Genomic DNA, 21466 nt, shown 5'->3' with positions numbered 1-21466 from the left:
TGATTCGTTGACATCACCGTGTACATTATCAGCTCCTCAAAATGTGTTTTAACTTTAAATCGTTTATTGTCGACTGGCATTGTTTGGCACAACAACGTTGCACCAAACGTATTGTGACATAATTATAATAGTTATACATATGCTGTCGCGACACTTTTTAACCGACTTCCAAAAAGGGAGGAGGGTCTCAATTCGAGTGTATTTTTTTATGTATGTTACTTCAGAACTATTGACTGGGTGGACCGATTTTGATGATTTTTAATTTAATAGAAAGCTGATGTTCATCATGTGGTCGCGTTCAAATTTCATCGAGATCTGATAACAACTTTTTGAGTAACCTTTGATAACGCGTATATATTACGTATATTGTATTACTTGACGATGTAACTGAAGTCAGTTTTTTTTTCGTTTTCGAGCAAATACAATTATTGTAGATAATGATGTGTTGTACAAAGTCTTACTACATTATATATTTCTATTATCATTAGTTTTTGCAGCGCACGCAATGTAAGGAATTTTTTAGGTTATTTTTTTATCCCTTGGGTTACATTATTGGAATTTTAGTAAGGATCCCTAATATTTTTGAAAATATAGTATAACCTATGTCGCTTGGTTAGGTTAATGTAGCTTCTCAACGGTGAAATAATTTTTTGAATCGGTCCAGTAGTTTCGAAGCCTATTCATAGCTAACAAACAAACTATCAAATCTTTACTCTTTATAATCGTTTATTTTACATGAATATGTTTGATTTGTAGTATATAATAAATTAAGTCTATTTTTATAATAACATCTTAGCTTTGTATCACTTTAAAAACCTTATTTCCCTAACCGAGTACTTGAATTTATCGATAATGCATATCGACAGTTGGTACAACCACGGCTGTAAGCAAATTGTCAGTGTAGTTGCGGCGTGTCATTATACTGTAATGACACAGAAATGTATCTATGTGTGTGTGAAAAATGTAATTGTGATTTTAATTTCGTATGTGTGAGTTTTGTAGTGACAGGTGATTATTTTTGTGTGGGAATTAGATAAAGTGTCCATGTGTGTAATTTCCCCCCGCAAAAAATGACAGACAATTTTGTATCGATAACAAACGCAATGGCTACTCCCCTCCGTGTTCCTCTATGGTATTTATATATGAATTATTTGCTCATGTATATATACCAAGCCACTAACGTTACTCTATATTTCCTCTCTTTTTTTTCTTCTTTATTTGAATTTTACTGGTAATCGATTTTGCACTCCTACAAACGTCTGCTCTTGTACGTCCTAAGGTTGGCTGGTAGAGAATGCTTTTAGCATTAAGCCCGCCTTTTGTACAATTCTATAATGTATTGTGCAATAAAGTAATAATAAATAAATAAATATAGTCATATTAGAAATTCTAAAGACTAATATTTTTATTTTTATTTCACCCGCTTTTTTGTTACATAAAAACTTAATTCATTATTTTTATTTTTTACTTTGTGGCAGTACATTAAATATGTAATGTTCTTTTTTCAAGTTGACAATATTTAAATTTTGCCGCGCTATGTACATTAGCATCACGTCATGCTTGACGATTTTTACTTGACGCCATTTTGTATTTCATCGCGACCGCGTTGCGATGTGCTAGTAATATTGTGTGTTCAGGAATCTTGGTGTATATTTAGACTGATTGTGTGTTAATCACTAAGCTTTTATTGTTTGTTTTAAATACCTATACTCATCATGTCTGATCGCGAGGTACTATAATTAGCTTTGTAATTTTCTTTCGCGCCTTCACCGCCTTCACTTGCTGTTAATTTATCTTGTGAGACGACAATATCTGATATCGATATCCGTGATTACAGAGGAGCCGCTCGAGGACTCGCAACGGGTCTCGGGAGCCAGGTCCGAAAGCAGCAGCCATGTCTCGCGGTCACAGCCGAAGCCGGTCACGCACGCCGCCCCCGCCAAAAGCATCCAGCAGAAAATACAGAAGCCCGTGAGCATTTTTACTATTATTAACATATAATATAATTGACCTTGTAAATCTCTGCATATTTTAACTTTTTGTGTAAATTCCCATAAAATTGTTAATAGCGGTATAACCTCGCTATCAAGGCAACGCAGGTTGCGCAATAAAATTCACATTTTACACAAACCAACGGAAACAAGCGAAGTTCTTTGGCTATATATTGTTTATTTTTGAAAAGCATCCGGTATATCTAAATTACTTCCCATTATTGTTTGACTTAAAAATTATTTTCAAACAAATCATAGTAACCTTAAATGAATAATACAAATCTTAAATGAATTAAATAGTTTGACGATATAATAATAATTTGAATTGATAAAGCCCTCTAAATATCATATTTATGGTTTTTAATGAATGGTATTGATATGCATGGCAATTATAAATACATACATTCAAGGTAACAAAAATCATATGCTATAACAAAGAATAGCCATAAAATAAACTATAATAACACGAAAATATGTTATGTATATCTGTTGCTACAATTGTTTGTTCAATATTGAATACTAGCAACAGCAGTTGTTTTATCAATAAATATTTATGGGTAGATAAGCGTTGTTATGGCATGTTGTGTAAACATTTAAGTATCAATACAATAGTTATTTGAAACAGTTAAATTTGAACAGTCATGATTCAGATTTATTCAATAAAATTTTTAACAAATGTGGAATAAGAGAAATATCTTTATAAACAAAATATAAATATGTAATAGTTGATTTGGCGAACTATGTTTCGCCTTATTTTTTTCTCAAATATAATAATTATATCTATCAAAATAAAATATAGCATATCTTTCAAGTCGGATCAAAATGCATACGGTGTGCGAATTTGATTTAAATTGGTTAAGTAGCTTAGGAGTCCATAGTGGACAAACAATGTGACATGTAATTTATATATATAATATACATAAAAATTAATGGCTGACTTATTTTTTGTATGTTTCTTAAGGATCACAGAAGGTTTTAATAAAAAAAAAGAAAAAAAAAATTATTAATTAACTTTTGACAGAACAAAGTATGTCCGGGCAGCTAGTATTAAGATAAAATACAATTGTGTGGTATTTTACATACAACAGTAGCTTAATGAAGAAAAACTTCTAATTTAAATACAATTTAATAAAATTTTCAATAGATAGAATTGATAAAACAATTTATATATATAAAAAAAAAACGTTTAAAACATAGGGATAAACAAAAATAATTCATTAAAAAAATATTAAAATAAAATAAACATTTCCTGAGCATATCATCACAAGATTTTTTGTTTATCATAGTAACGTTTGTATTTATGTTGATGTTTTTGAATACAAATTACATATTTGAAATTCTAAATTCAAATTACACGAACTTTGAAACTTATAATTTCATCATTTTAATGTACGTTATATAATGGCTTTTAATTAAATGACTTTTGTTAATTGCCTTAACTCCTAACTAATGGGAAGAATTAACAGATAATGATAGCATTTTTGTGACTAAATTTTACATAATTAGCTTGTTTGATCCATTATTAACATAATATAATCGTGTAACTTAATTATATCAATCATAAAAATTTTGCAAAGAAACAATCTCAACATATAAATCACTTTACTAATAATCTCCACTTAATAAAAGTGAAACGAAATTTAAATCTAATATATATTATCAGTTAATGTCAGACATTCCACTGTTAAATGTTAAATTACATATGCCACACTCAAGATGCATAGTCATAATATTTTACATTCAATGAGCCACTGCAAAGAACAAAATCGAACAACTATAATACTTTTTAAGGTCTAAGGATCTACTAAGATAATGTAAGCATTATCATATAGATTTATATCATAAAAAAGATTTTCACAACTTTTTTAAAAGATTTTTCTTAAGATTTTTTAGTGTAAATGAAAAAAAAGAAAGTTGTGAAATTCGATGGTTATTTATTACCCTTTTTTTTTAATCAAAAATTGTGGCATGAATTACTAATTGCATTGTGTAAAGCAGAAGATGTAGATTGACACAGACATTTTTTTTTTATTTCTTAGGGACTTAGCAGTTGCAGCGTCAGGGCCAAAGTAAGTTAATAAAGATTGTTTGTATCAAGCAAGCTTCCTTACGGAATCTTACTTATACAAACAATTTTTTTTTTTTTTTTTTTTTCAATATTTAATATACTTTTTAAGTAACAGTTTAATACAGATAAACTAAATGTTCATTTTACTGTTATAATTTTCAGAACATTCAAATCAATCAAATTAACTTAATTTCTATTCTAATTTACACATAATATATCACAGTAAATAACTACAATTGCTTCTACACATTTTTATATTAGTTTAAAATATTACAGTAACAATAGCGAGCTCCACATTGTTTGGTTGCTCATGCTAGTATAACAAAGTTACATGTAACCTTGTGTTGTATAAAGATAGATTGAAAAAAATATTAATATTGATTACATATTGCAATAAATTAATTGTAAAAAGCATTTTTATACTATTCATATTTAAACAATATTTAAAAGGTTAAACTTAGACAAGTTTTTTAATTTTCAATATAACAAAAAAAAAAAACTTGGAAATACTAGTGTAACATAGAATTATTAAATCAACACATAATTGTCTCAAGCGCTTATAACATCAAGTATGTTGGAGCCCTCGAACACAGAGTAAAGGCAGTGTTGCACAGGTCTCGGTCCCGCTCGGGCTCCCCGCGCCGCGGTTACCGCTCGCGCTACTCCCGCAGCCGTTCCCGCAGTTACTCACCCCGGGGCTCCTATCGCCGATCCCACAGCCATAGTCCCATGTCGTCCCGGAGACGGCACCTTGGTGATCGGGTGAGGCTTTTGGTACAAAACATTTTTTTTATATTTAAACTATTATCGGGGACTTCAATTGCATAAATTTGTATTTCGATTCTTGTTAAAATTATTTTGCATTTGATTGGTTGTTATGAAATTAATGTGCTGTAAATATGTTAGTATAATGGAGTCGAAATATATTTTTTCTTTTGAAATCCCTTCATTACATCTCTTTTGAAGTTCTTAAACTGAAATATTTAAAGATATTAAATAATATTTTATAATTAGTTTTGATAATTATTTTCCTGTTCATTAATAAAATGTCAAGTAAATAGTTCAAGTCAAATTCTATAAAAATTAATAAGGAAAATAATTTAATTTTACATTGGTAATAACTTTTTTTAAAATTTATTTCCCCCCCTCTGATTATTTATTGGTCTCAAACATTTGAGATTTTTGAATTTCTCGTTATTGTTGTCAACAGGAAAACCCAACTCCATCACGTTGTCTTGGAGTTTTTGGTTTGAGTCTCTACACAACTGAACAGCAGATTCATCATATTTTCTCAAAATTTGGCCCTGTCGACAAAGTACAAGTAGTTATAGATGCTAAGGTGAGATTAATTATGTTACATTTTATATCTATTACAAAAACGATTTCATGTTGTGTTTAACAGAAGCTTATTAAGCAATTGTCACACTTTCGGCTAAACATGGTCACTGCATTTTTGTGGGGCCGCACACTAAATTTGCGTTTTTAGGTTTGTCCACATTTTTATTCGGTCTGTATTCATATTTATTACATAATATTAAGGTCTATGGCTGAGGTTATATATCTTATATATAGAGATATTGCATTCACTAATTCACCCTGTATCATCCCACTGCTGGGTATAGGCCTCTCCACATAGGAGAAGGATTTTTTATTTATTTATACATTTTTAAATAATACATTGACATTTATTTAATATATAAAATTCTCGTGTCCGCGATGTTTGTAGTTAAACTCCTCCGAAACGGCTTGACCGATTCTCATGAAATTTTGTGTGCATATTAGGTAGGTCTGAGAATCGAACAACATCTATTTTTCATCCCCCTAAATGTTAAGGGTAGTCCACCCTTAAATATATTTTTTAATTTTTAGATAAATTATTTTTTATTTTATTATGATTTGCAGCTAAAAAATACATACAACCCTAAATTTTCAACCTTCTACCACCAACCCCTATTTTAAAATAGCGTTTAGCGGCAAGACAACGTTTGCAGAGTCAGCTAGTATTAATATAATATTAATATTTTCCTGCGGGTATCCTAAAAGAGGAACTAAGAGATGACAGAGTTCCACTCCTAACGTGGACCTATACAAGTCTATGGAATGTCAGATAACCATCAAACTGCTTACTTTAAATACACAGACCGCAGATGAGCACTAGCATCTTCGATTCGCGTGCCTAGTGTAGTGACGCATAAACCCGCTTTCACACTTAACACTTGGGCTCTCTTTTATGGGCAGCAGTAGTAATGTTGAGGCAGTCGATGCGAAGATTTGACGAGAAATGAGCGGTTGCCAAGCAACTATACACCTGATTACGTACAATAGACCGATCCGAAGAGATCGAGTACACGATGAATTCTGGTCGATTCTCTGATGGAATCTCTGGTCAATTGATCTTACTTCTGTGAAGGATTTCCCAAGGATTCGTCGCTTTTGTGGTTCATAAGACTCTTGCTAGCAAAGGTGTCGAAATCAGAAGTCCGCGATAACGACACCCTGACGATAAAGTCAAGGCCATGAATGAGGATTACACATGAATACTTACATACATGGTATTACTCAGCCTTTTTAAACGTTGTTTTGGGTGACTATACCGCCAGTGGGAATACAAGACTGCGACGGATTGGAGTGCAAAAATTGCAGGGGGGCAGATGCTAGTTAACATCGTTAAGTCGAAGGAGCTTTTTTTGATTGACTCCTTTGTTCAAAAAGAGTCTAAAACGGTTGGCATGGTAGAAACCCAACCCCTTGCTAGACAGATTAAATCAAATTGTATAAGAGACTTGTATTCAGACATATCTCGGCGGCTAATAGGTTTAACACCGGCAATCGTTGACTACTGCAAGGCGCCCTGAATATATCCATTAGAGGCACGAGCGCGTTTGATAAAACTGCTGAACATAGGCCTCCATAAGTTCCCACCAATAATGGCGTGAACTCATAGTCTATAAGTCACCACGCTGGGTAGGCGGGTTGGTGACCGCAGGGCTGGCTTTTTCGCACCGAAGACGCTGCTGCCCGTCAGGCCGAAGCCTGTGCATTTCAAAGCCAGCAGTTGAATGGTTATCCTGCCATCGGTGTGCTTTTTAAGTTCCAAGGTGGTACTGGAATTGTGCTATCCCTTAGTCGCCTGTTACGACACTCACAGGAAGAGAGGGGGTGGCTATATTCTTTATTGCCGTAACCACACAGCTTACCCTTCGACCAACGGTAGCCAAAATACCATGTGTCTGAAGTGATGTGTTGTGACTCTGCTCAAATACAAAAGAATATCATATCTGCGCGGCGATAACGACCGAATGCGAGACCAACAAACAAAATCTTTTTACTTTCGTCACAGGGTAAACAAGGAACGTAATATCTTACAAAACTGAAAAAAAAAACCAATGCGATGGAAGATGTCTTTAAGATCCTTGATAAGAGGAAAGGTGAAATCAATGTCAGCGGTGAACACATTTCTCACCTTTTCAATTCAATCAAATGCTACAATAAAATCATGCTAGCTATATGAATGATCAAATGCTACTATGAAACGGGCTATACTCGGAGTCTCTCTTAGGGATAGTATCAGAAATAAGATTATCCGCGAGAGAACGGAAGTAACTGACATAGCATGTAGAATCTGCTAGTTAAAGTGGCCGTGGGCCGGTCACCATTATTAGACTATCGGTAAACGCTGTAGCAGACCTATTCTGGAACGGAGATCGAGTGCTGGTTGTGTTAAGACAGTATGAGGCATCCTGCTGCCCTCTGGACCGACTATTTTCGTAAAATCGCTGGCGGAGGTTGTATGAGGATTGCAGAAGATTTGGAACGACTTTGGAACGTGATAGACTAAAACGAAGCGAAACGATTTAATAACTAATTGTTAGTGGTCGTTGATCAATAAACAAATTGTGAAACAACAACAAAACTAACAACTAACAAATATAACATAAAAAATAGGAAGACGAACCTAATGCGTAAAAGTGAACAAACGCTTCCATTATTGTTATATATTGAATGAATACGGTTAATGAATACAAATAAATATTACGAAGTCTTTTTAAACATTTATATTGTGTGGCACATTTTGCCTAATCTTAACATACTCTTGTTGTCACTTCAAATTTACCCCGGTTCAGAACTTTAGATAGTTATTATGTTTAAATAATTCGTTGTGATCCGTGCCGCACGAAAACAGGCGGTGGGTGAAATTGACGACCAAGGATATAACTGTTATGGATATTGATAGCATCTTATCATATTTTATGGAAAATTTATCAATTTAAAAAAAACGTATTCTTTTTTACTTACATTAATTTGTAATTGGAGTTCTTTCCTAGGAGGCACACGAATAATTTAATATCTGTCTAAGTTTCCTTATATATTGACTGCCTTATCTAATACAGGTTCTTCTGAACTTTCAACATTGTAATATACATGTATAATAGTAATTAATAATATTTCAGACGGGTCGTTCAAGAGGTTTCTGCTTCGTGTACTTCGAGTCTCAAGACGACGCGAAGGTTGCCAAAAATGAGTGCACGGGTATGGAGATAGATGGACGTCGCATTCGCGTCGACTACTCTATCACCCAGCGTGCCCATACACCCACACCTGGCATCTATATGGGGAAACCTACGCAGTACGTTGCACTGTCACACTATTTTATACTGAAGAGGTCTAAGGAGATACTTCTTAACATTTAAAATTTTTTGAAACACATATAGTACATTACACAATTATAATATATTATGAACTTTTCGGTTGTCCCTAAAGATTTTTTTAAACATCCAACAAAGAAATTACTCACAAAAAGTATATACATGTGGGTATCCTAAGTGTTGGTAGATAAATGAGTAGTATTTAGAGTAAATTAACTCCAAGTCAAGTTGGTTTACTAAAGGCCTGCTTGCACAATAACGATTAATGTAATTAGATACGACGGTAATGTGATAAATGAATTTGAAATGTTTATTTAAATCTTGCAGTGTTAGAGGCGATAATGGCTACGACAGGCGTCGAGACAGAGAGTAAGTTGATCTTTTTGTATATATTTATCAATATTTATTAGTAAATTAAATTACAAAATTCACTATTTTTCTCTAAACTTTATTGCATGTCATTCTGCTAATACTTAAATTTTATGGTTTTAACTCAAATAAAATATATGATAATATAAACTTGGTACTCATTAAAGATACAATAAAAAAGTGTGTTTTAAGCTCCAATATTAGTTGGCGGTTATGTTCCCTACTATGAATAACGATCGCTATCAGGTGTACATGATAGCAACCGGGACCGACAGCTAAACGTGCTTTCCGAGGCACGGTGGAGAGAGACCCACGATGACTAACAACCGGACCGGAAATAAATATTTGTTTAAACACAAATATCCACTGGGAGCGGGAATGGAGCCCGCGACCGCCGACACGGCGCACGCACCATCACCGTACACAGTTCCTAACGCCCCCCCCCCCCCCGCAGCGACTACTACTACCGCGGCGGCTACCGCGAGCGCGAGCGCGACTACTACGCGCGCTACCGGCACCGCTCGCCGTCGCCGCACTACCGCCGGCGCCGCTACGAGCGCGAGCGCTCCTACTCGCCGCGTAAGTCTTACTACCACCCCTAGCGACCCTCCGCGCTCGCCGCCTCGCGCGCCGCCCGTAGGCCTCACCGTTTGTGATGACTCGTTCTAGTGATCTACTGTCGTCTACGTACCCCATTCCGTGTCCCGTTCTTCGTATTCGAGTGCTGTTTCTAATTACATTTAAAACGTTAGAAAATTAAGTGTGAATCTTACGACTACCCCTAGCGCCCCACCGCGTCGCCGTCTCGTAGATACGTTGTAATGATACTATTTGTATTTAGAACCTTCTCACGATTCGTGATATTTCTTTCTAGTTAGCCGTCAATAAATTATGTCTCACGAATTACACGATTACTTGACCTCTCCCCTGTTCTTGTCACAGATGGTCATTTATGAAACCTCGTCCCTACCGGGTGTAGGGAATTAATTATTAATTAATTAATTCACATATTTTGCAATTTCGTACATCAGTTTTAACATTTTTATTTGTCAATTTTCCAAAAATTTAAAGTTAAACTTTTTAAGTAAATTATTATTAGGTCTGTACTTATATCATGTTTGATACTTACGATAATGTATATTATATTTTGAAATGTGATCACAAAATTTTGGGTCCCTCCACAATTTTTCATACAATGTCACATTTCGTCGACCCTAAACTTGTGACGTAATTTATCGATGGCACATTATCTACGATCTGTGTCTTTGTAGGTGTATGTTGGCTAAAAGAAAATTAGAAACTTAAATGTATTAAGAGACCTCACTATTTTGTGATATATTCTTATTCTGCCAGCTACTGCTATACCAATCCACCCCTCTTCATGGAAATATTATTGTTTTAATACCCATTTTTCCCATAGATTTTAAATATTACCAATACGGTTTTTATTCTTATTATTTAATTGTTTCACAATTTTTGATATTATTTTCCTCCATTGCTTATTAAAAATAGTAATTAAATATATTGATAGTGTTCAGTACTAATTACCAACCATAAAAGTATTTCAAAATATATTCCTCCTAATGTTTTGCAAAACATTTACCAGATTGAAATAACTAGTGCCCTAGACTAATGCATATCTTTTAACAACTGCGTAACTATAACAATTTGACAATTTATTTTTGTAAAAAGAATGTTTTGTATAAATTTTAGTTTCTCAGTAATGTATAAATAAACGGTGTGGGTAAAGTACATCCTCCATCAATTTCCCATTTCTATAACCTCATAACACTTAAGAAGATTTACTTTATTGTTAGTAATAATTTGCTGTTTATATTGACTCATTTATGATATTCGCCACATGTAATAAATGATAATCATCCATCAGGTCTTGTACTACATTTGTAAAATTAAAAGTAATGTTTTAAATATAGTTTGTACTGTTGCTAAAAATGCAAAAAATATTGTTTTTTTTTTATATAAAATGAATTGTAGTCATGTATGTTTAATGACATGCTGACAGAAATGTAATACATATTTGCATTTTAGTAATCGTATGTTTTGCAAAGTGACAATGTATCTAAATGCTCCAAAGTAAATGCTTCTTAAAGAAGTGCATTGTAATTAGTGTTATCATTAGTGCATTAATACCAAAACAATTATTTTGTATAGTCAATAAATAGTTGTAAATTATAAATTGTAAATGAACACTTTTGTCATTCATTCATCCATTTAATTACACTTTCTTCGTCAGATTTAAAAGTCTAGTTTTGTATTAGTAATGTTTAGAAGTGAATGAATAGCAAAGTGTTTAACAATAAATTAGTAACGTTGGACACCATGGTTACTCCACTCTTTGGATTTGCAGGTCGGTATTAATACCGTGACGCCGTCATCTTCAGACGTGTAGAATAGATTTTGATACAGCACAGCTTCCAATGTCCGTCGGCCTTAATGCATTTATATTGTACCCGTTCAGCCGGCGTAGTCGAGAGACGTAACTATTCGTTATTGTAAGGCAGTTCTGCCAGTCGATGATTTGTTTATGTTTAGAATGATCTAGATTTAAGTTAGTCAGTAAGCCGTCAGCGGGTGTCGCCTCTAGGATGTAAAAAATTAGCTCTAATAAAGGTCTATCACTAAGTCTAATATTGATTTTGTTTGTTTGAAAAGGTATCGAAAAAAGAAGGAATGGATGAAGTTCCTTGAAACTTGTGTGAAAATGTTAATTGAAATGAAAAACCTTTCAAAATGGTCGCCGATCCCAGACCAGCCAGTCTCCGGACAGAAAGTGTCGCTCGGTCGGTAAAGAATATGATCGCCCCTTTGTAGCAGCTTTGTATGAAGCTCAAGCTCGCAAGACGCAAGACGGAAGTCGCGCACAGATCATATTCTTTCTCACACCTCGAACGTTACACGTTACAGTTTACAGTTACAGTATTCTGGTACAGATTATATATATGGTGATCCGATGCATTTTATCCGATTATATGTATTTATCTATCGATTTTTAGTCTGGTAACACCGTATTTTAGTTGTAGACTTGTTTTGTGAGCGACTTGTTAATAAATTGATAGTTTTCTAATGTCATCATGATTCTTCTTCATTCACCCACCTCGTAATATCCGTTATCTATCCTTTTCGTAGGTTTGTTTCTTAGCTACTTTGATGATTATAACCCACACTAACAAGTGTAGAAGAAGCATAAATAAAAATAATCTTACAAAACTTATAAGTGTTTTCCCAAGTACAAAAAGTTGACAGGGTAGGTTAGCATTGAAAAATAGTTTATTAATGTATCTTGTTTAAAATGAACTAACGTGGGATGTAATCATGCAGTGATGAAATTACCTATATATTAGTACTTTATATTGTAGTGTATCTATTTATATGTATTAATTAAAAGTAAAGATATGTGTAAGTGTATATAATACAGATATATATTTCAAATAGTCAAATAAAATGTACAAATATAAACAAAAGCATAATTATTTAATAAAAAAATTCGTAGCATAACTGATGAAATAAGTCGATCTGAGTACTGGAAGACTAGGATCGGTTAATTTGCATTTTTTTTTTTGTTTTTACCACAATATGAGTATGTGCTTGATAAGCAGAATTATAATTATTTTTAATTAAATAAAATAGATTCTAAATCAAAGAATTTTGCTTATATTTTGTACAAATTTTAAGAGTAATAAAATTATGACATTTCAGTTTATGTAGAATTGACAAGTTTTGTTTTAATCATAATAGGATAGAATTTAGGTTTGTTTTATTTAAAATACAAAATATTATGTATGCATTATTTTTATTGGGGTATATTTATTACATTGAGTAGTACAATTAACAAAATCTCACTATCGGGTTTTTATTAAAATCTTAACATTATCTATGTATTACAATAATAAATACCACAATCCTGTGACGCATTGGCACTCCTTAATTCTATAAGAAATACATTAATTATTAAACTATAAGATACATAAATAACAACAGTAAAAAATAACTATAATTCGCAATAATAGAAAAAATATATAAAAATTTGGCTTTGGACGCGATTCGGTATTTGCACTGTTCTGTTTATATTTTACAAATATAGTACTGGAATGTCTAAGTATGCGATAAATTAGCATATCATAGAGCATTCAGACGGGAGACACCAAATGATAACAAAAATAGCACGACTCACAAGTCACATATTTACTCAAAACACGTACCGACAAATAACGCAAATATCATACTGATTGCGTTGCGAAAATTATAGGATGTTACTCTGACAGTTTTTATTCTGGCGTGTAAATTGCAATCGGTGTTTTTTTTTTTTGTTTCTTCCAGATTTTATGATAATTTTAAAATTCTTAAGCCATAATCATTATAGCGCAATACATTTTGATGATGACAACCTGAGACTAATTTGATTGATTTAGGCTTATTTGACATAGAAGATTATTTATTTGATCAGAAAAAAAATCTTTTTTAGTAACTAGTAAATGAGGCAGGTACGATGACCAATTTTAAACATAATTGGCGAAATCTATTCTATTAGTGCTAAATTACAAAGCTACAAGATGGCAAGATTGAGCATAGACTAGCAATATATATACTACGTGGCCGGAAACATACTACCTAGTGGCGAGATTATTGTGAGCGTAGATTATAATTTCGTTTCACTAATTTAATACTACATAATTTGTGTTGTAAAATGGGTGGACTGATGACTGAAAAGTACCTTACATTGCATTTTCCAACACCATTTTTAGGATATAGTTTTTATATAGATGATTGCATTGAGAATTGCTTAATCAGTAAACTTTTCGGCAAGGTACAAAAGCAACGATTTTTGGTCAAATAATCATTCATATCGTATGTGATTTATAGTTAAGGTTTAGAAAGTAGATTTAGTAATTTTTAGTAAGTTTTTACAAGTACTGGCGAAAGTTAATTTAAAAAGGCCACAAAATAAAAATTGTGTATGTAACTCAGCGAACATTGATAAATAATTATACAAAAATGCAATGTGAATGCAAAAACGTTATTATATATAAAACTGGTAATATCAACTATTGTTCAATGCAATGTAGGTGTACCTTCTCGAATTTTGGCCAACAAGCTGCATTTAAGCAGCAAATCAATATATTTAGCTCTTATACAAATTTCTATTTAATTTTTAAGATGGAATCAAAGATATGTACGTGTCCTGTAAACTTTACTACGGACTAATTAGGAAATTGGCAACGACCCGGAACAGTAAAGAAATAGTAGTCTACATAGTAGAAAATTTTAAACTAACTCCTACTCTTGACCATTTTATCGACTGTAAAGCTATAACATTCTAAAATTGAATATTTAAGTATTTGCATATGAAAGTTGGCTTGGAATGTTTAAGGACTTTGGAAAAATCTTAAGTTATCTACCTTCTATTAAATCTAAAATGTAACTAATTCCTACTCTATTAATTTATTACAGAAAAAAGTATCTGTCCCTATAAATATTCCATACACAATATCATCTAGCCAAGACTTGTTCCAAACTTTGATCTAAATTATTTTTATCTATTTATCAAATTCCATATTTACTATCGTATTAGTTGTTTATACTTTAAGACAAATATTTTTTAAGATTGTGCTAAATAATTTAGAGTATTTAAAGTAAATTTACAAAAAACAAAAAAAAACAAACATATTTTTATCAAGTTTGATAGGGACATATTAGCGATTAAAAATTATGAACTCATGGATTCTTTCTTTTCAAAAATTGTGAATTACTTAAATCGTCAAGTTAATTCGTGTTAAGTAAAATGTATTTTCTGAACATAATTAATATCGATAAACATTAAGCTCAATTAGTTCACAATTAAAAATACATTATTTATCAATACAAAATTGTTCCATATAAAATCGGGTCAAAGAGCGTTCTGCGTTCTGCCTCGTCGTTCTGCGAAGCCGTTAGTTGTTGCTCATTACCGTCCAAATTTGGAATGTTACATTTCAGAGCTTTGTTAGTCATTCTTCTGAGATACCAGGATAAAAGTTTTTTTGGAATTATTCGTTTTGTATTTAGTCAGTGAAAGAATTACTTTCCTTACTAATCGATCTGAAAGAGAAAAATTGTTCGTCCAGTCTAGTAATAAAGTTCGGCACCATGTACCGACGACGTGCGTCTAGCCGTTATTAGATGAGACCATGTCATCGAAACGGTGTCAGTTTGGAGACAGATTTTAACACGGTCCGAGTTGCCTACCATTTTTACCATTTACTCTGTAAATGTTATTTTTTTATAGGATAGTACGTCTGACTGTCTGTAGGCGGTGTATGCCACAGTAGTTTTTGTTTAATATTTAATTTAAGAACGAGTCCCAGCAACGATGCGGGTCTCGATAAAACCGACCACACAGTCGGGTGTGGTTTATAGCTGGCGCACGTCACAGTAGCGTGGAGCGTGGCGCCTAGAGCAGCAGCGCGGAGTGGTCGCGCGCGAGGCGGCGGCGCGCGCGCAGCGGCGCGGTGGCCAGCGCGTCGGAGGGCGGCGGCGGGCCGGCCGGCCGCGCGCCGCGCTCCGTGTAGTACAGCTGCGCGCGCCCGCACGCCGCGCCCAGCACCACGCTCTCCTCGCTCCTGCCGACACGACCACACTTGCTTATTTATGCAACTTGTGTCATCATTACAGCCTATACAGTACACTGCTGGACATAGGCCTCCACAAGTCACCACGCTGGGCAGGCGGGTTGGTGACCGCAGTATTGGCTTTGTCGCACCAAAGACGCTGCTGCCCGTCTTCGGCCTTGCAACTTGATAGTACGGGCTATTCAAACACGAATGTGGACACACGACTCAAGTCAAACTTCTTTAGCAATAGGCCTGCACTGTCTTAGGTAAACGAAACGTGTTGAGAACTGGCTACGAGAGAAAGAAAATGCGTGCTCGCACCTCTCTCTTCCTCCTATCACCTCGCCCGGTCACACCTTTGTAACGCTCGTCATGCATTCACCAGCTTACTCACCAAGTCAAGCGAGCGCGAAAAGAAGTTTTACTTTAAAAATGTTAAAACCAGAAGGGCTTATGTAGGATATAAATGCTATAGAATTATACTCTATGTAAAACTATTTCGTAATTTAAAACTTTTGTGCGCGATAATATTTTGAGTCGACGTCGAACTGTCCGACCAATAGCACACCGGCAAGCATGCGACACGTGATAAACACTCCCGTCCCGTACCCCATACCACCAAATAGACCGATAAATCGCTTCTGCGCAGCTTCACGGTCAGCGTTCTTTTTACATGACGCGAACTATACCTGCGAGTTTACGTTAATTTCATTCCAATGGCAAGTTCCAGTGTCTCGATATATTTTCATAACGCTTTTCCGTATATTTGATTCAAAATTACAGTGTAAACTTAATATAATGTTCTAAATATTTACGTGAAGACCTGGGTTTAAATTTTTTTTTTATATTTGGAAGAAAAAATTATTCTACAGGACCATGAACTCGTAGGACGAGTTCAACAACGCAGATTCTCAACATTTTCACATCCGTCAACACAATAGCTTAGCTCATTTACAAATTATAACATATTAAGTAAAATATTTGACTGTTTGATTGATTGATTAACTTCACAAATGGTAAAAACAGAGTAATAGATAATATTTTTACTAAGAAACACTCGCAGTCTCAGCCCTTCCCAAATTTTGTTAGGTTCATACTTTAGATACATAAATAAGGAAACAAAAGAGGCACTAGAGGTATCTAGTATTCCATTTACCCTTTGTGTATCTTTTATATGTATGATCGCAGACATCGACACAATAGGTTAGCCCATTCTTAGAAAGGTCGACTTTATTGTCCATATTTGAATTGTATTTGTTAGTATAAAACAAATAACCTTGCGCCGGCGCGCTTTCCGTCTAAACAAAAGCACTGATAACATTATTTTTCACGAATTTTTCGTTGAGTAATCCTAAATCTCACTCCAAGGATCCATTTATTCGTGACGACATTGACTTCTCTGGTAAACTACGGTAAACTTTTCTAAAGTAATGTTAGTGCTTTGTACGACCCTTTTGTCATAACATGCGTTTTTGTTTGTTTTGTAATGATTCTTTAGGGTCCTCTGTCTTAGGTTTAAATAATTTTTGCACGTGTTTTTTTTTTTGCATGAATATTGTACAAAACAAAAAATCGATAATTCACATACCAATTATTGAATCTTCTCTGTCTGATTCGTAAAGTCGATAAATTAGCGTGTTGAGTAAGGCGTACCTCAATATAAACTCTGTAAGGTCGGGATGCTCCTCGAATTCGTTGTGTATGAAGCCCATGCTGGCGATGTCGAGAGCAGCCCAGGGCCCACCCTTCTTGACAGTGCCCCAGTCGGGGTCGAGCACCAGGTAGCTATAGTCTGTCACCTCACTGTCTGTCGTTAGTGGCTCTAGGCACTTCTGCTCGATGGGCCCCAACGCGTTCAATGACGTTTCCCACTGGAACATAGATATCAAAGATATGTGAATAAATACATAAAATAAGGTGGAAACTTGTCTGCCTACATTTTTTTTAACAAAAAAAGGAAAAATAAATACGAAGAGGGTCCGTCCATTAATCACGTGATGTTTTTAGCAACTCTTTAACCCCTCATCTTTGGTGATATATTTTCTTTTAATACATGATCTAATTAAATTTTGGAAAATTAAGCATCGTGATACAAAATTTCGACAGGCATCAAGATTGCAAAGATGTTTGTTCTTTTTGAAGTTTTACTTCTTTTGGCGCGTTAGGGAAAAATGATGATAGTAAATTTTTAATGTGCGCACACCGTCACAAAAACGACACCCTGAAATTAGTTAGTCACTGAAGAAGAAGTTAGAAACGTGAAGTTAGCTAGGCAAAGAAGTATAACTTCTGGCGTGCGTATATATTATAAATACACACTTTTTTTTTGGTTCGTACAAAAGAAAACAAATTCACATGATATCTTAATATAGCCCCACCTAATATTACAAGGAGGGGTCCTCGTGATGTTTCGTGATGTTTTACCGAAACACTGTACCCCCATTTCGAGTCATTCGGGATGACCAAAAACATTAATTATGTACTTAACATGTTTGGTAACAACCGCTCTGGTGTAGTGGTGCGTGTAGTTGTTTAAAAACCGACGGTTTGCGGGTTCGATTTCCACTCGGGATGAATGTTTGTATTTGTACAAATGTTTCTTTTCGGTTTGGATGTCTGTCCTTGTGGGTCTCCCACCGTGCTTACCGGAGAGCACATTAAGCCGTCGGTCCCGGTGGTTATCATAAATACCTGATAGCGATCGTTACTCATAGTAGGATCATATCCGCCAACCCGCAGTGAAGCAGCGTGGTGGATTAAGCTTCAATCCTTCTCCGACATCGAGATAGAGACCTATGCCCAGCAGTGGGATTTTACAGGCTGAATGGATCGTATGAACTTACCAATGAATTAATAGTTTCGGCATCATTTGCTGCTTCCATGTCAAGTAACGCTAGCAATGCCATATTATTCAAGCCACTGACAAAGAGAGCACATTTCACAGAATTTTCACTATACGTCGGTAATGAGTCTATATCACAATCGGATTCTGCGTCTGAGTCGTCACTATCATCTTGACGATGTTCTTTATTTCTGTAAATAAATATTTTCTTTAAGATTGAAACATAAAATGAACTATCTTTATAATAATAAAATAAAGGCGAAGATTTAGTTCTGCTGTGTGGCTACGGTAGTAAGAGTATAGCCACCCCCTCTCTTCCCGTGGGTATCGTAAGAGGCGACTAAGGGATAACACAGTTCCACTACCTATCACCTTGGAACTTAAAAAACTTGTGGAGACCTATGTCCAGCAGTGGACTGCGATAGGCTGAAGTGATGATGGTGATGAGTGATGAAGATTTAGTTTGTCTAACGCACTAAATCTTGTCATCTACCAGTCTGATTTTAAAATTGTTGCTTAGCCTATTTATTCAGTTGATGTTAGCTGATGGTATCAAAAATATTCGGAGTAAATTGTATTGCATCTAGATAGGAGATAAGGTTATTTTTTAACAAAATAGCCTAACTAGTTTGACCACCATTTTCAACACTAAATATTTTTTTACGAATAAACTTACTTGTCAGAAAATGTAACTTGTTTCTCTAAGGCCGGGGTAAGAAATTCTCTTAATTCTAAAGGTGTCATTACTCTACTGCTGTATCCACTTGACTTATCTGAAAACGCCAAATGACTTAATTTCTCCATGAGAGGTGTCAACTGCACACCCGATAACTTTTTCTTTAAATTAATCGCATCGGAATCGTTCCCAGTTTGAATGTCTGTATTTTCTGATAATGATTTTAGGGGCAATGATAGTGACTTCCGCTTCGATTGATCTGCTTGTACTTTTTTTGGAGATTCTTTGGCAACCTTTTTTGGAGTTCGTTGCGGCGATTTCATCAAATCGGAATCGAAGTCTTTAAACTTATCCAATTCGCAAAGCTTCATATTGAAATTGAACATATTTTCCTCTTTGGACTTTTGCTTTATTCCAGAATAATACTGTTCGAGATATTGGTTGAAAAGTGATTCCGATATCGCAACTCCATCATTCCTGAATACTGGAAATAGCGGGTCGTTGATTGTGAGTGTGTTTTGGCTCTTGTGCTCCGGTGATGGACTCGAACCGTTGTCATCTTTGGAGTTTTTTAACTTAATTTTAGAAGACGTTTGAGAAGATAGTTTTCTGAATGTCTCCTGCAGATCTGTAACACTTGCAAGTTTACGTATCGGTTCCGGTTTGTTGATGAAATGTTCGGCTATACAGTTGGCGTCCAAAACTGTTTTGTCACGTTTCTCTTCAACTACTCCATTGCAACTCTCTATATTTATAAGGACGTCTGGTTCCAGATTTGTAGTATCATCGTTATCAGGATTTTGGCAGATAGATAGCATGTTGCCGTGTAATCTTTTGTATTCAACCATAGGTGTGGAACATACACTGGTTTGACCAGTAAATACATTTTCGTTTTCTTTGGCATCTTCATCTAAAGATTTCTGAGTTTTGAAACTTAAAGACAGTTTGTTCGGTCGTGGCCTCGGCTTGTTAGTAAACGGCACAACATCAGGCATACTTTGTTTTCTTTCTATTCCTGTATTTTCGTCCTTGTTAGGAGGAGATATCATTGAATGGTCTTCTTCGGGTACAGCTGTGAAAAGTAAGGATTTATCTCTCTTCATACCAGAAGAAGGAAAGTCACGCATTTTTTCACGTTCTGCTTCTTGTGCCTGAAAGAAAGGTCACTTCGAATTCAATATTCGATTGATCTCGATATAGTTTTTATCTATAAAACAATCATAATAAACTTAAACATATTTTTTCATTAAATTTACCTTTTTTAATTTCGCTACAACTTCTTCACCATTTTGGAAAAATTCCTGTAGTTTTTCAGTTTGGTTTTTAAGATTGTTATAAGTTTTCTTCCCTACGTAAACTACTAATAATTGAGCACCTAAGGGCAAAGGTATCTGTGTTTCTAAACTTTCGGCTGGTGACTTTATCCGGTACGGATCAACCACTGTTAAATATGACGTTAAACTTGGTGGTAGTTGTGTGGAAATAATTCTGGAAAAAAGGAAAATTTATATTAATATTCTTTGGAGATACTTTTATAACTTCAATAATATCAAATGAAACCGAAATTCTAAGTCCAAACACAAGTCTATGATATTAAACATTTTTTTACTTGTTATTGTAAAGTATGACGCCACCCAAAACTCCTTTATTTCGTCGGCAATGTTCCAATATTTGCATTGATTCCATGTATATGGAAGTGGCACTCTGGGAATCAAAACATATTTTGAATATTAGGAATTTGGACCCTACCCAAATAAAATCTTAAATCATAATATTTACAACAAATGTGATGAAGAAGTTAACCTTATCTACTTCAGATTTAGTTACTGTATACTAACTACGATATTAATTAGTACGTATTATATGATGAAACGCAATAAATAGTCGAACATTTTCCGTCATACCTATTTGATTAATTAATAATTCTGAGTAGGCGTGTCTAAAGTAAATTTTTGTGGTTTCCAATTCTATACATCAGACCAGTGTACTTGATACCCGTCTAAGTCTGTAATGTAATAGGTAATCCTATTGTCATACTATCGACTTCTAAGTGTCACTTTACTTATGTTGGAAATGAAATATATTGTGTAACTAAAGGCTTTATCGGAAGCAATTTGTAAATATTCCAATAATAAGTGTTAGACACTTATTTGTTTTGGTTAATCAATAGTTTATCAACGAATTGATAGTCATAACAATAACAAATAATATTTATGGCGACATTGTCCAATTTTTCAACAAATAATTTATTATTAATATTGATTAT

The 21466-nt window shown here is 34.3% G+C and overlaps 2 protein-coding genes across 2 annotated transcripts in view; one reads left to right on the top strand and one right to left on the bottom strand.

The window, feature by feature from the left end:
- The first annotated feature begins 1585 nt into the window (after positions 1-1585).
- LOC123656773 (transformer-2 protein homolog alpha) lies at positions 1586-12164 on the top strand. Its single transcript, XM_045592432.1, has 9 exons — positions 1586-1730; positions 1838-1971; positions 4031-4060; positions 4674-4833; positions 5270-5398; positions 8511-8686; positions 9033-9074; positions 9529-9653; positions 11748-12164. The coding sequence occupies exons 1-9, from the start codon at positions 1716-1718 to the stop codon at positions 11771-11773; spliced, it is 837 nt and encodes a 278-aa protein (XP_045448388.1). The 5' UTR covers positions 1586-1715; the 3' UTR covers positions 11774-12164.
- A 2657-nt stretch (positions 12165-14821) lies between these two features.
- The window catches only part of LOC123656547, a 52706-nt gene continuing 46061 nt past the window's right edge, over positions 14822-21466 (bottom strand). Inside the window, exons 5-10 of the mRNA XM_045592216.1 lie at positions 20810-20904; positions 20457-20688; positions 19201-20351; positions 18526-18715; positions 17336-17553; positions 14822-15691 (exon numbers count right to left, since the gene is read on the bottom strand). Coding sequence (XP_045448172.1) covers positions 15523-15691; positions 17336-17553; positions 18526-18715; positions 19201-20351; positions 20457-20688; positions 20810-20904 — 2055 coding nt within the window. The 3' untranslated portion in view covers positions 14822-15522. The remainder of the gene's footprint in view (positions 15692-17335; positions 17554-18525; positions 18716-19200; positions 20352-20456; positions 20689-20809; positions 20905-21466) is intronic.

Source organism: Melitaea cinxia, chromosome 9 (assembly GCF_905220565.1).
Source record: "Melitaea cinxia chromosome 9, ilMelCinx1.1, whole genome shotgun sequence".
In the NCBI taxonomy this organism is placed as follows: domain Eukaryota; kingdom Metazoa; phylum Arthropoda; class Insecta; order Lepidoptera; family Nymphalidae; genus Melitaea; species Melitaea cinxia.
This window is presented reverse-complemented; position numbering and strand designations above follow the sequence as displayed.

Bases quoted from the DNA above. Each gene is read 5' to 3' on its own strand.
- LOC123656773 (XM_045592432.1), top strand. The intron at 1,972-4,030 runs GTGAGCATTTTT...TTTATTTCTTAG, and splicing joins AGCAGAAAATACAGAAGCCC to GGACTTAGCAGTTGCAGCGT. The intron at 4,061-4,673 runs GTAAGTTAATAA...AGTGTTGCACAG, and splicing joins GTTGCAGCGTCAGGGCCAAA to GTCTCGGTCCCGCTCGGGCT.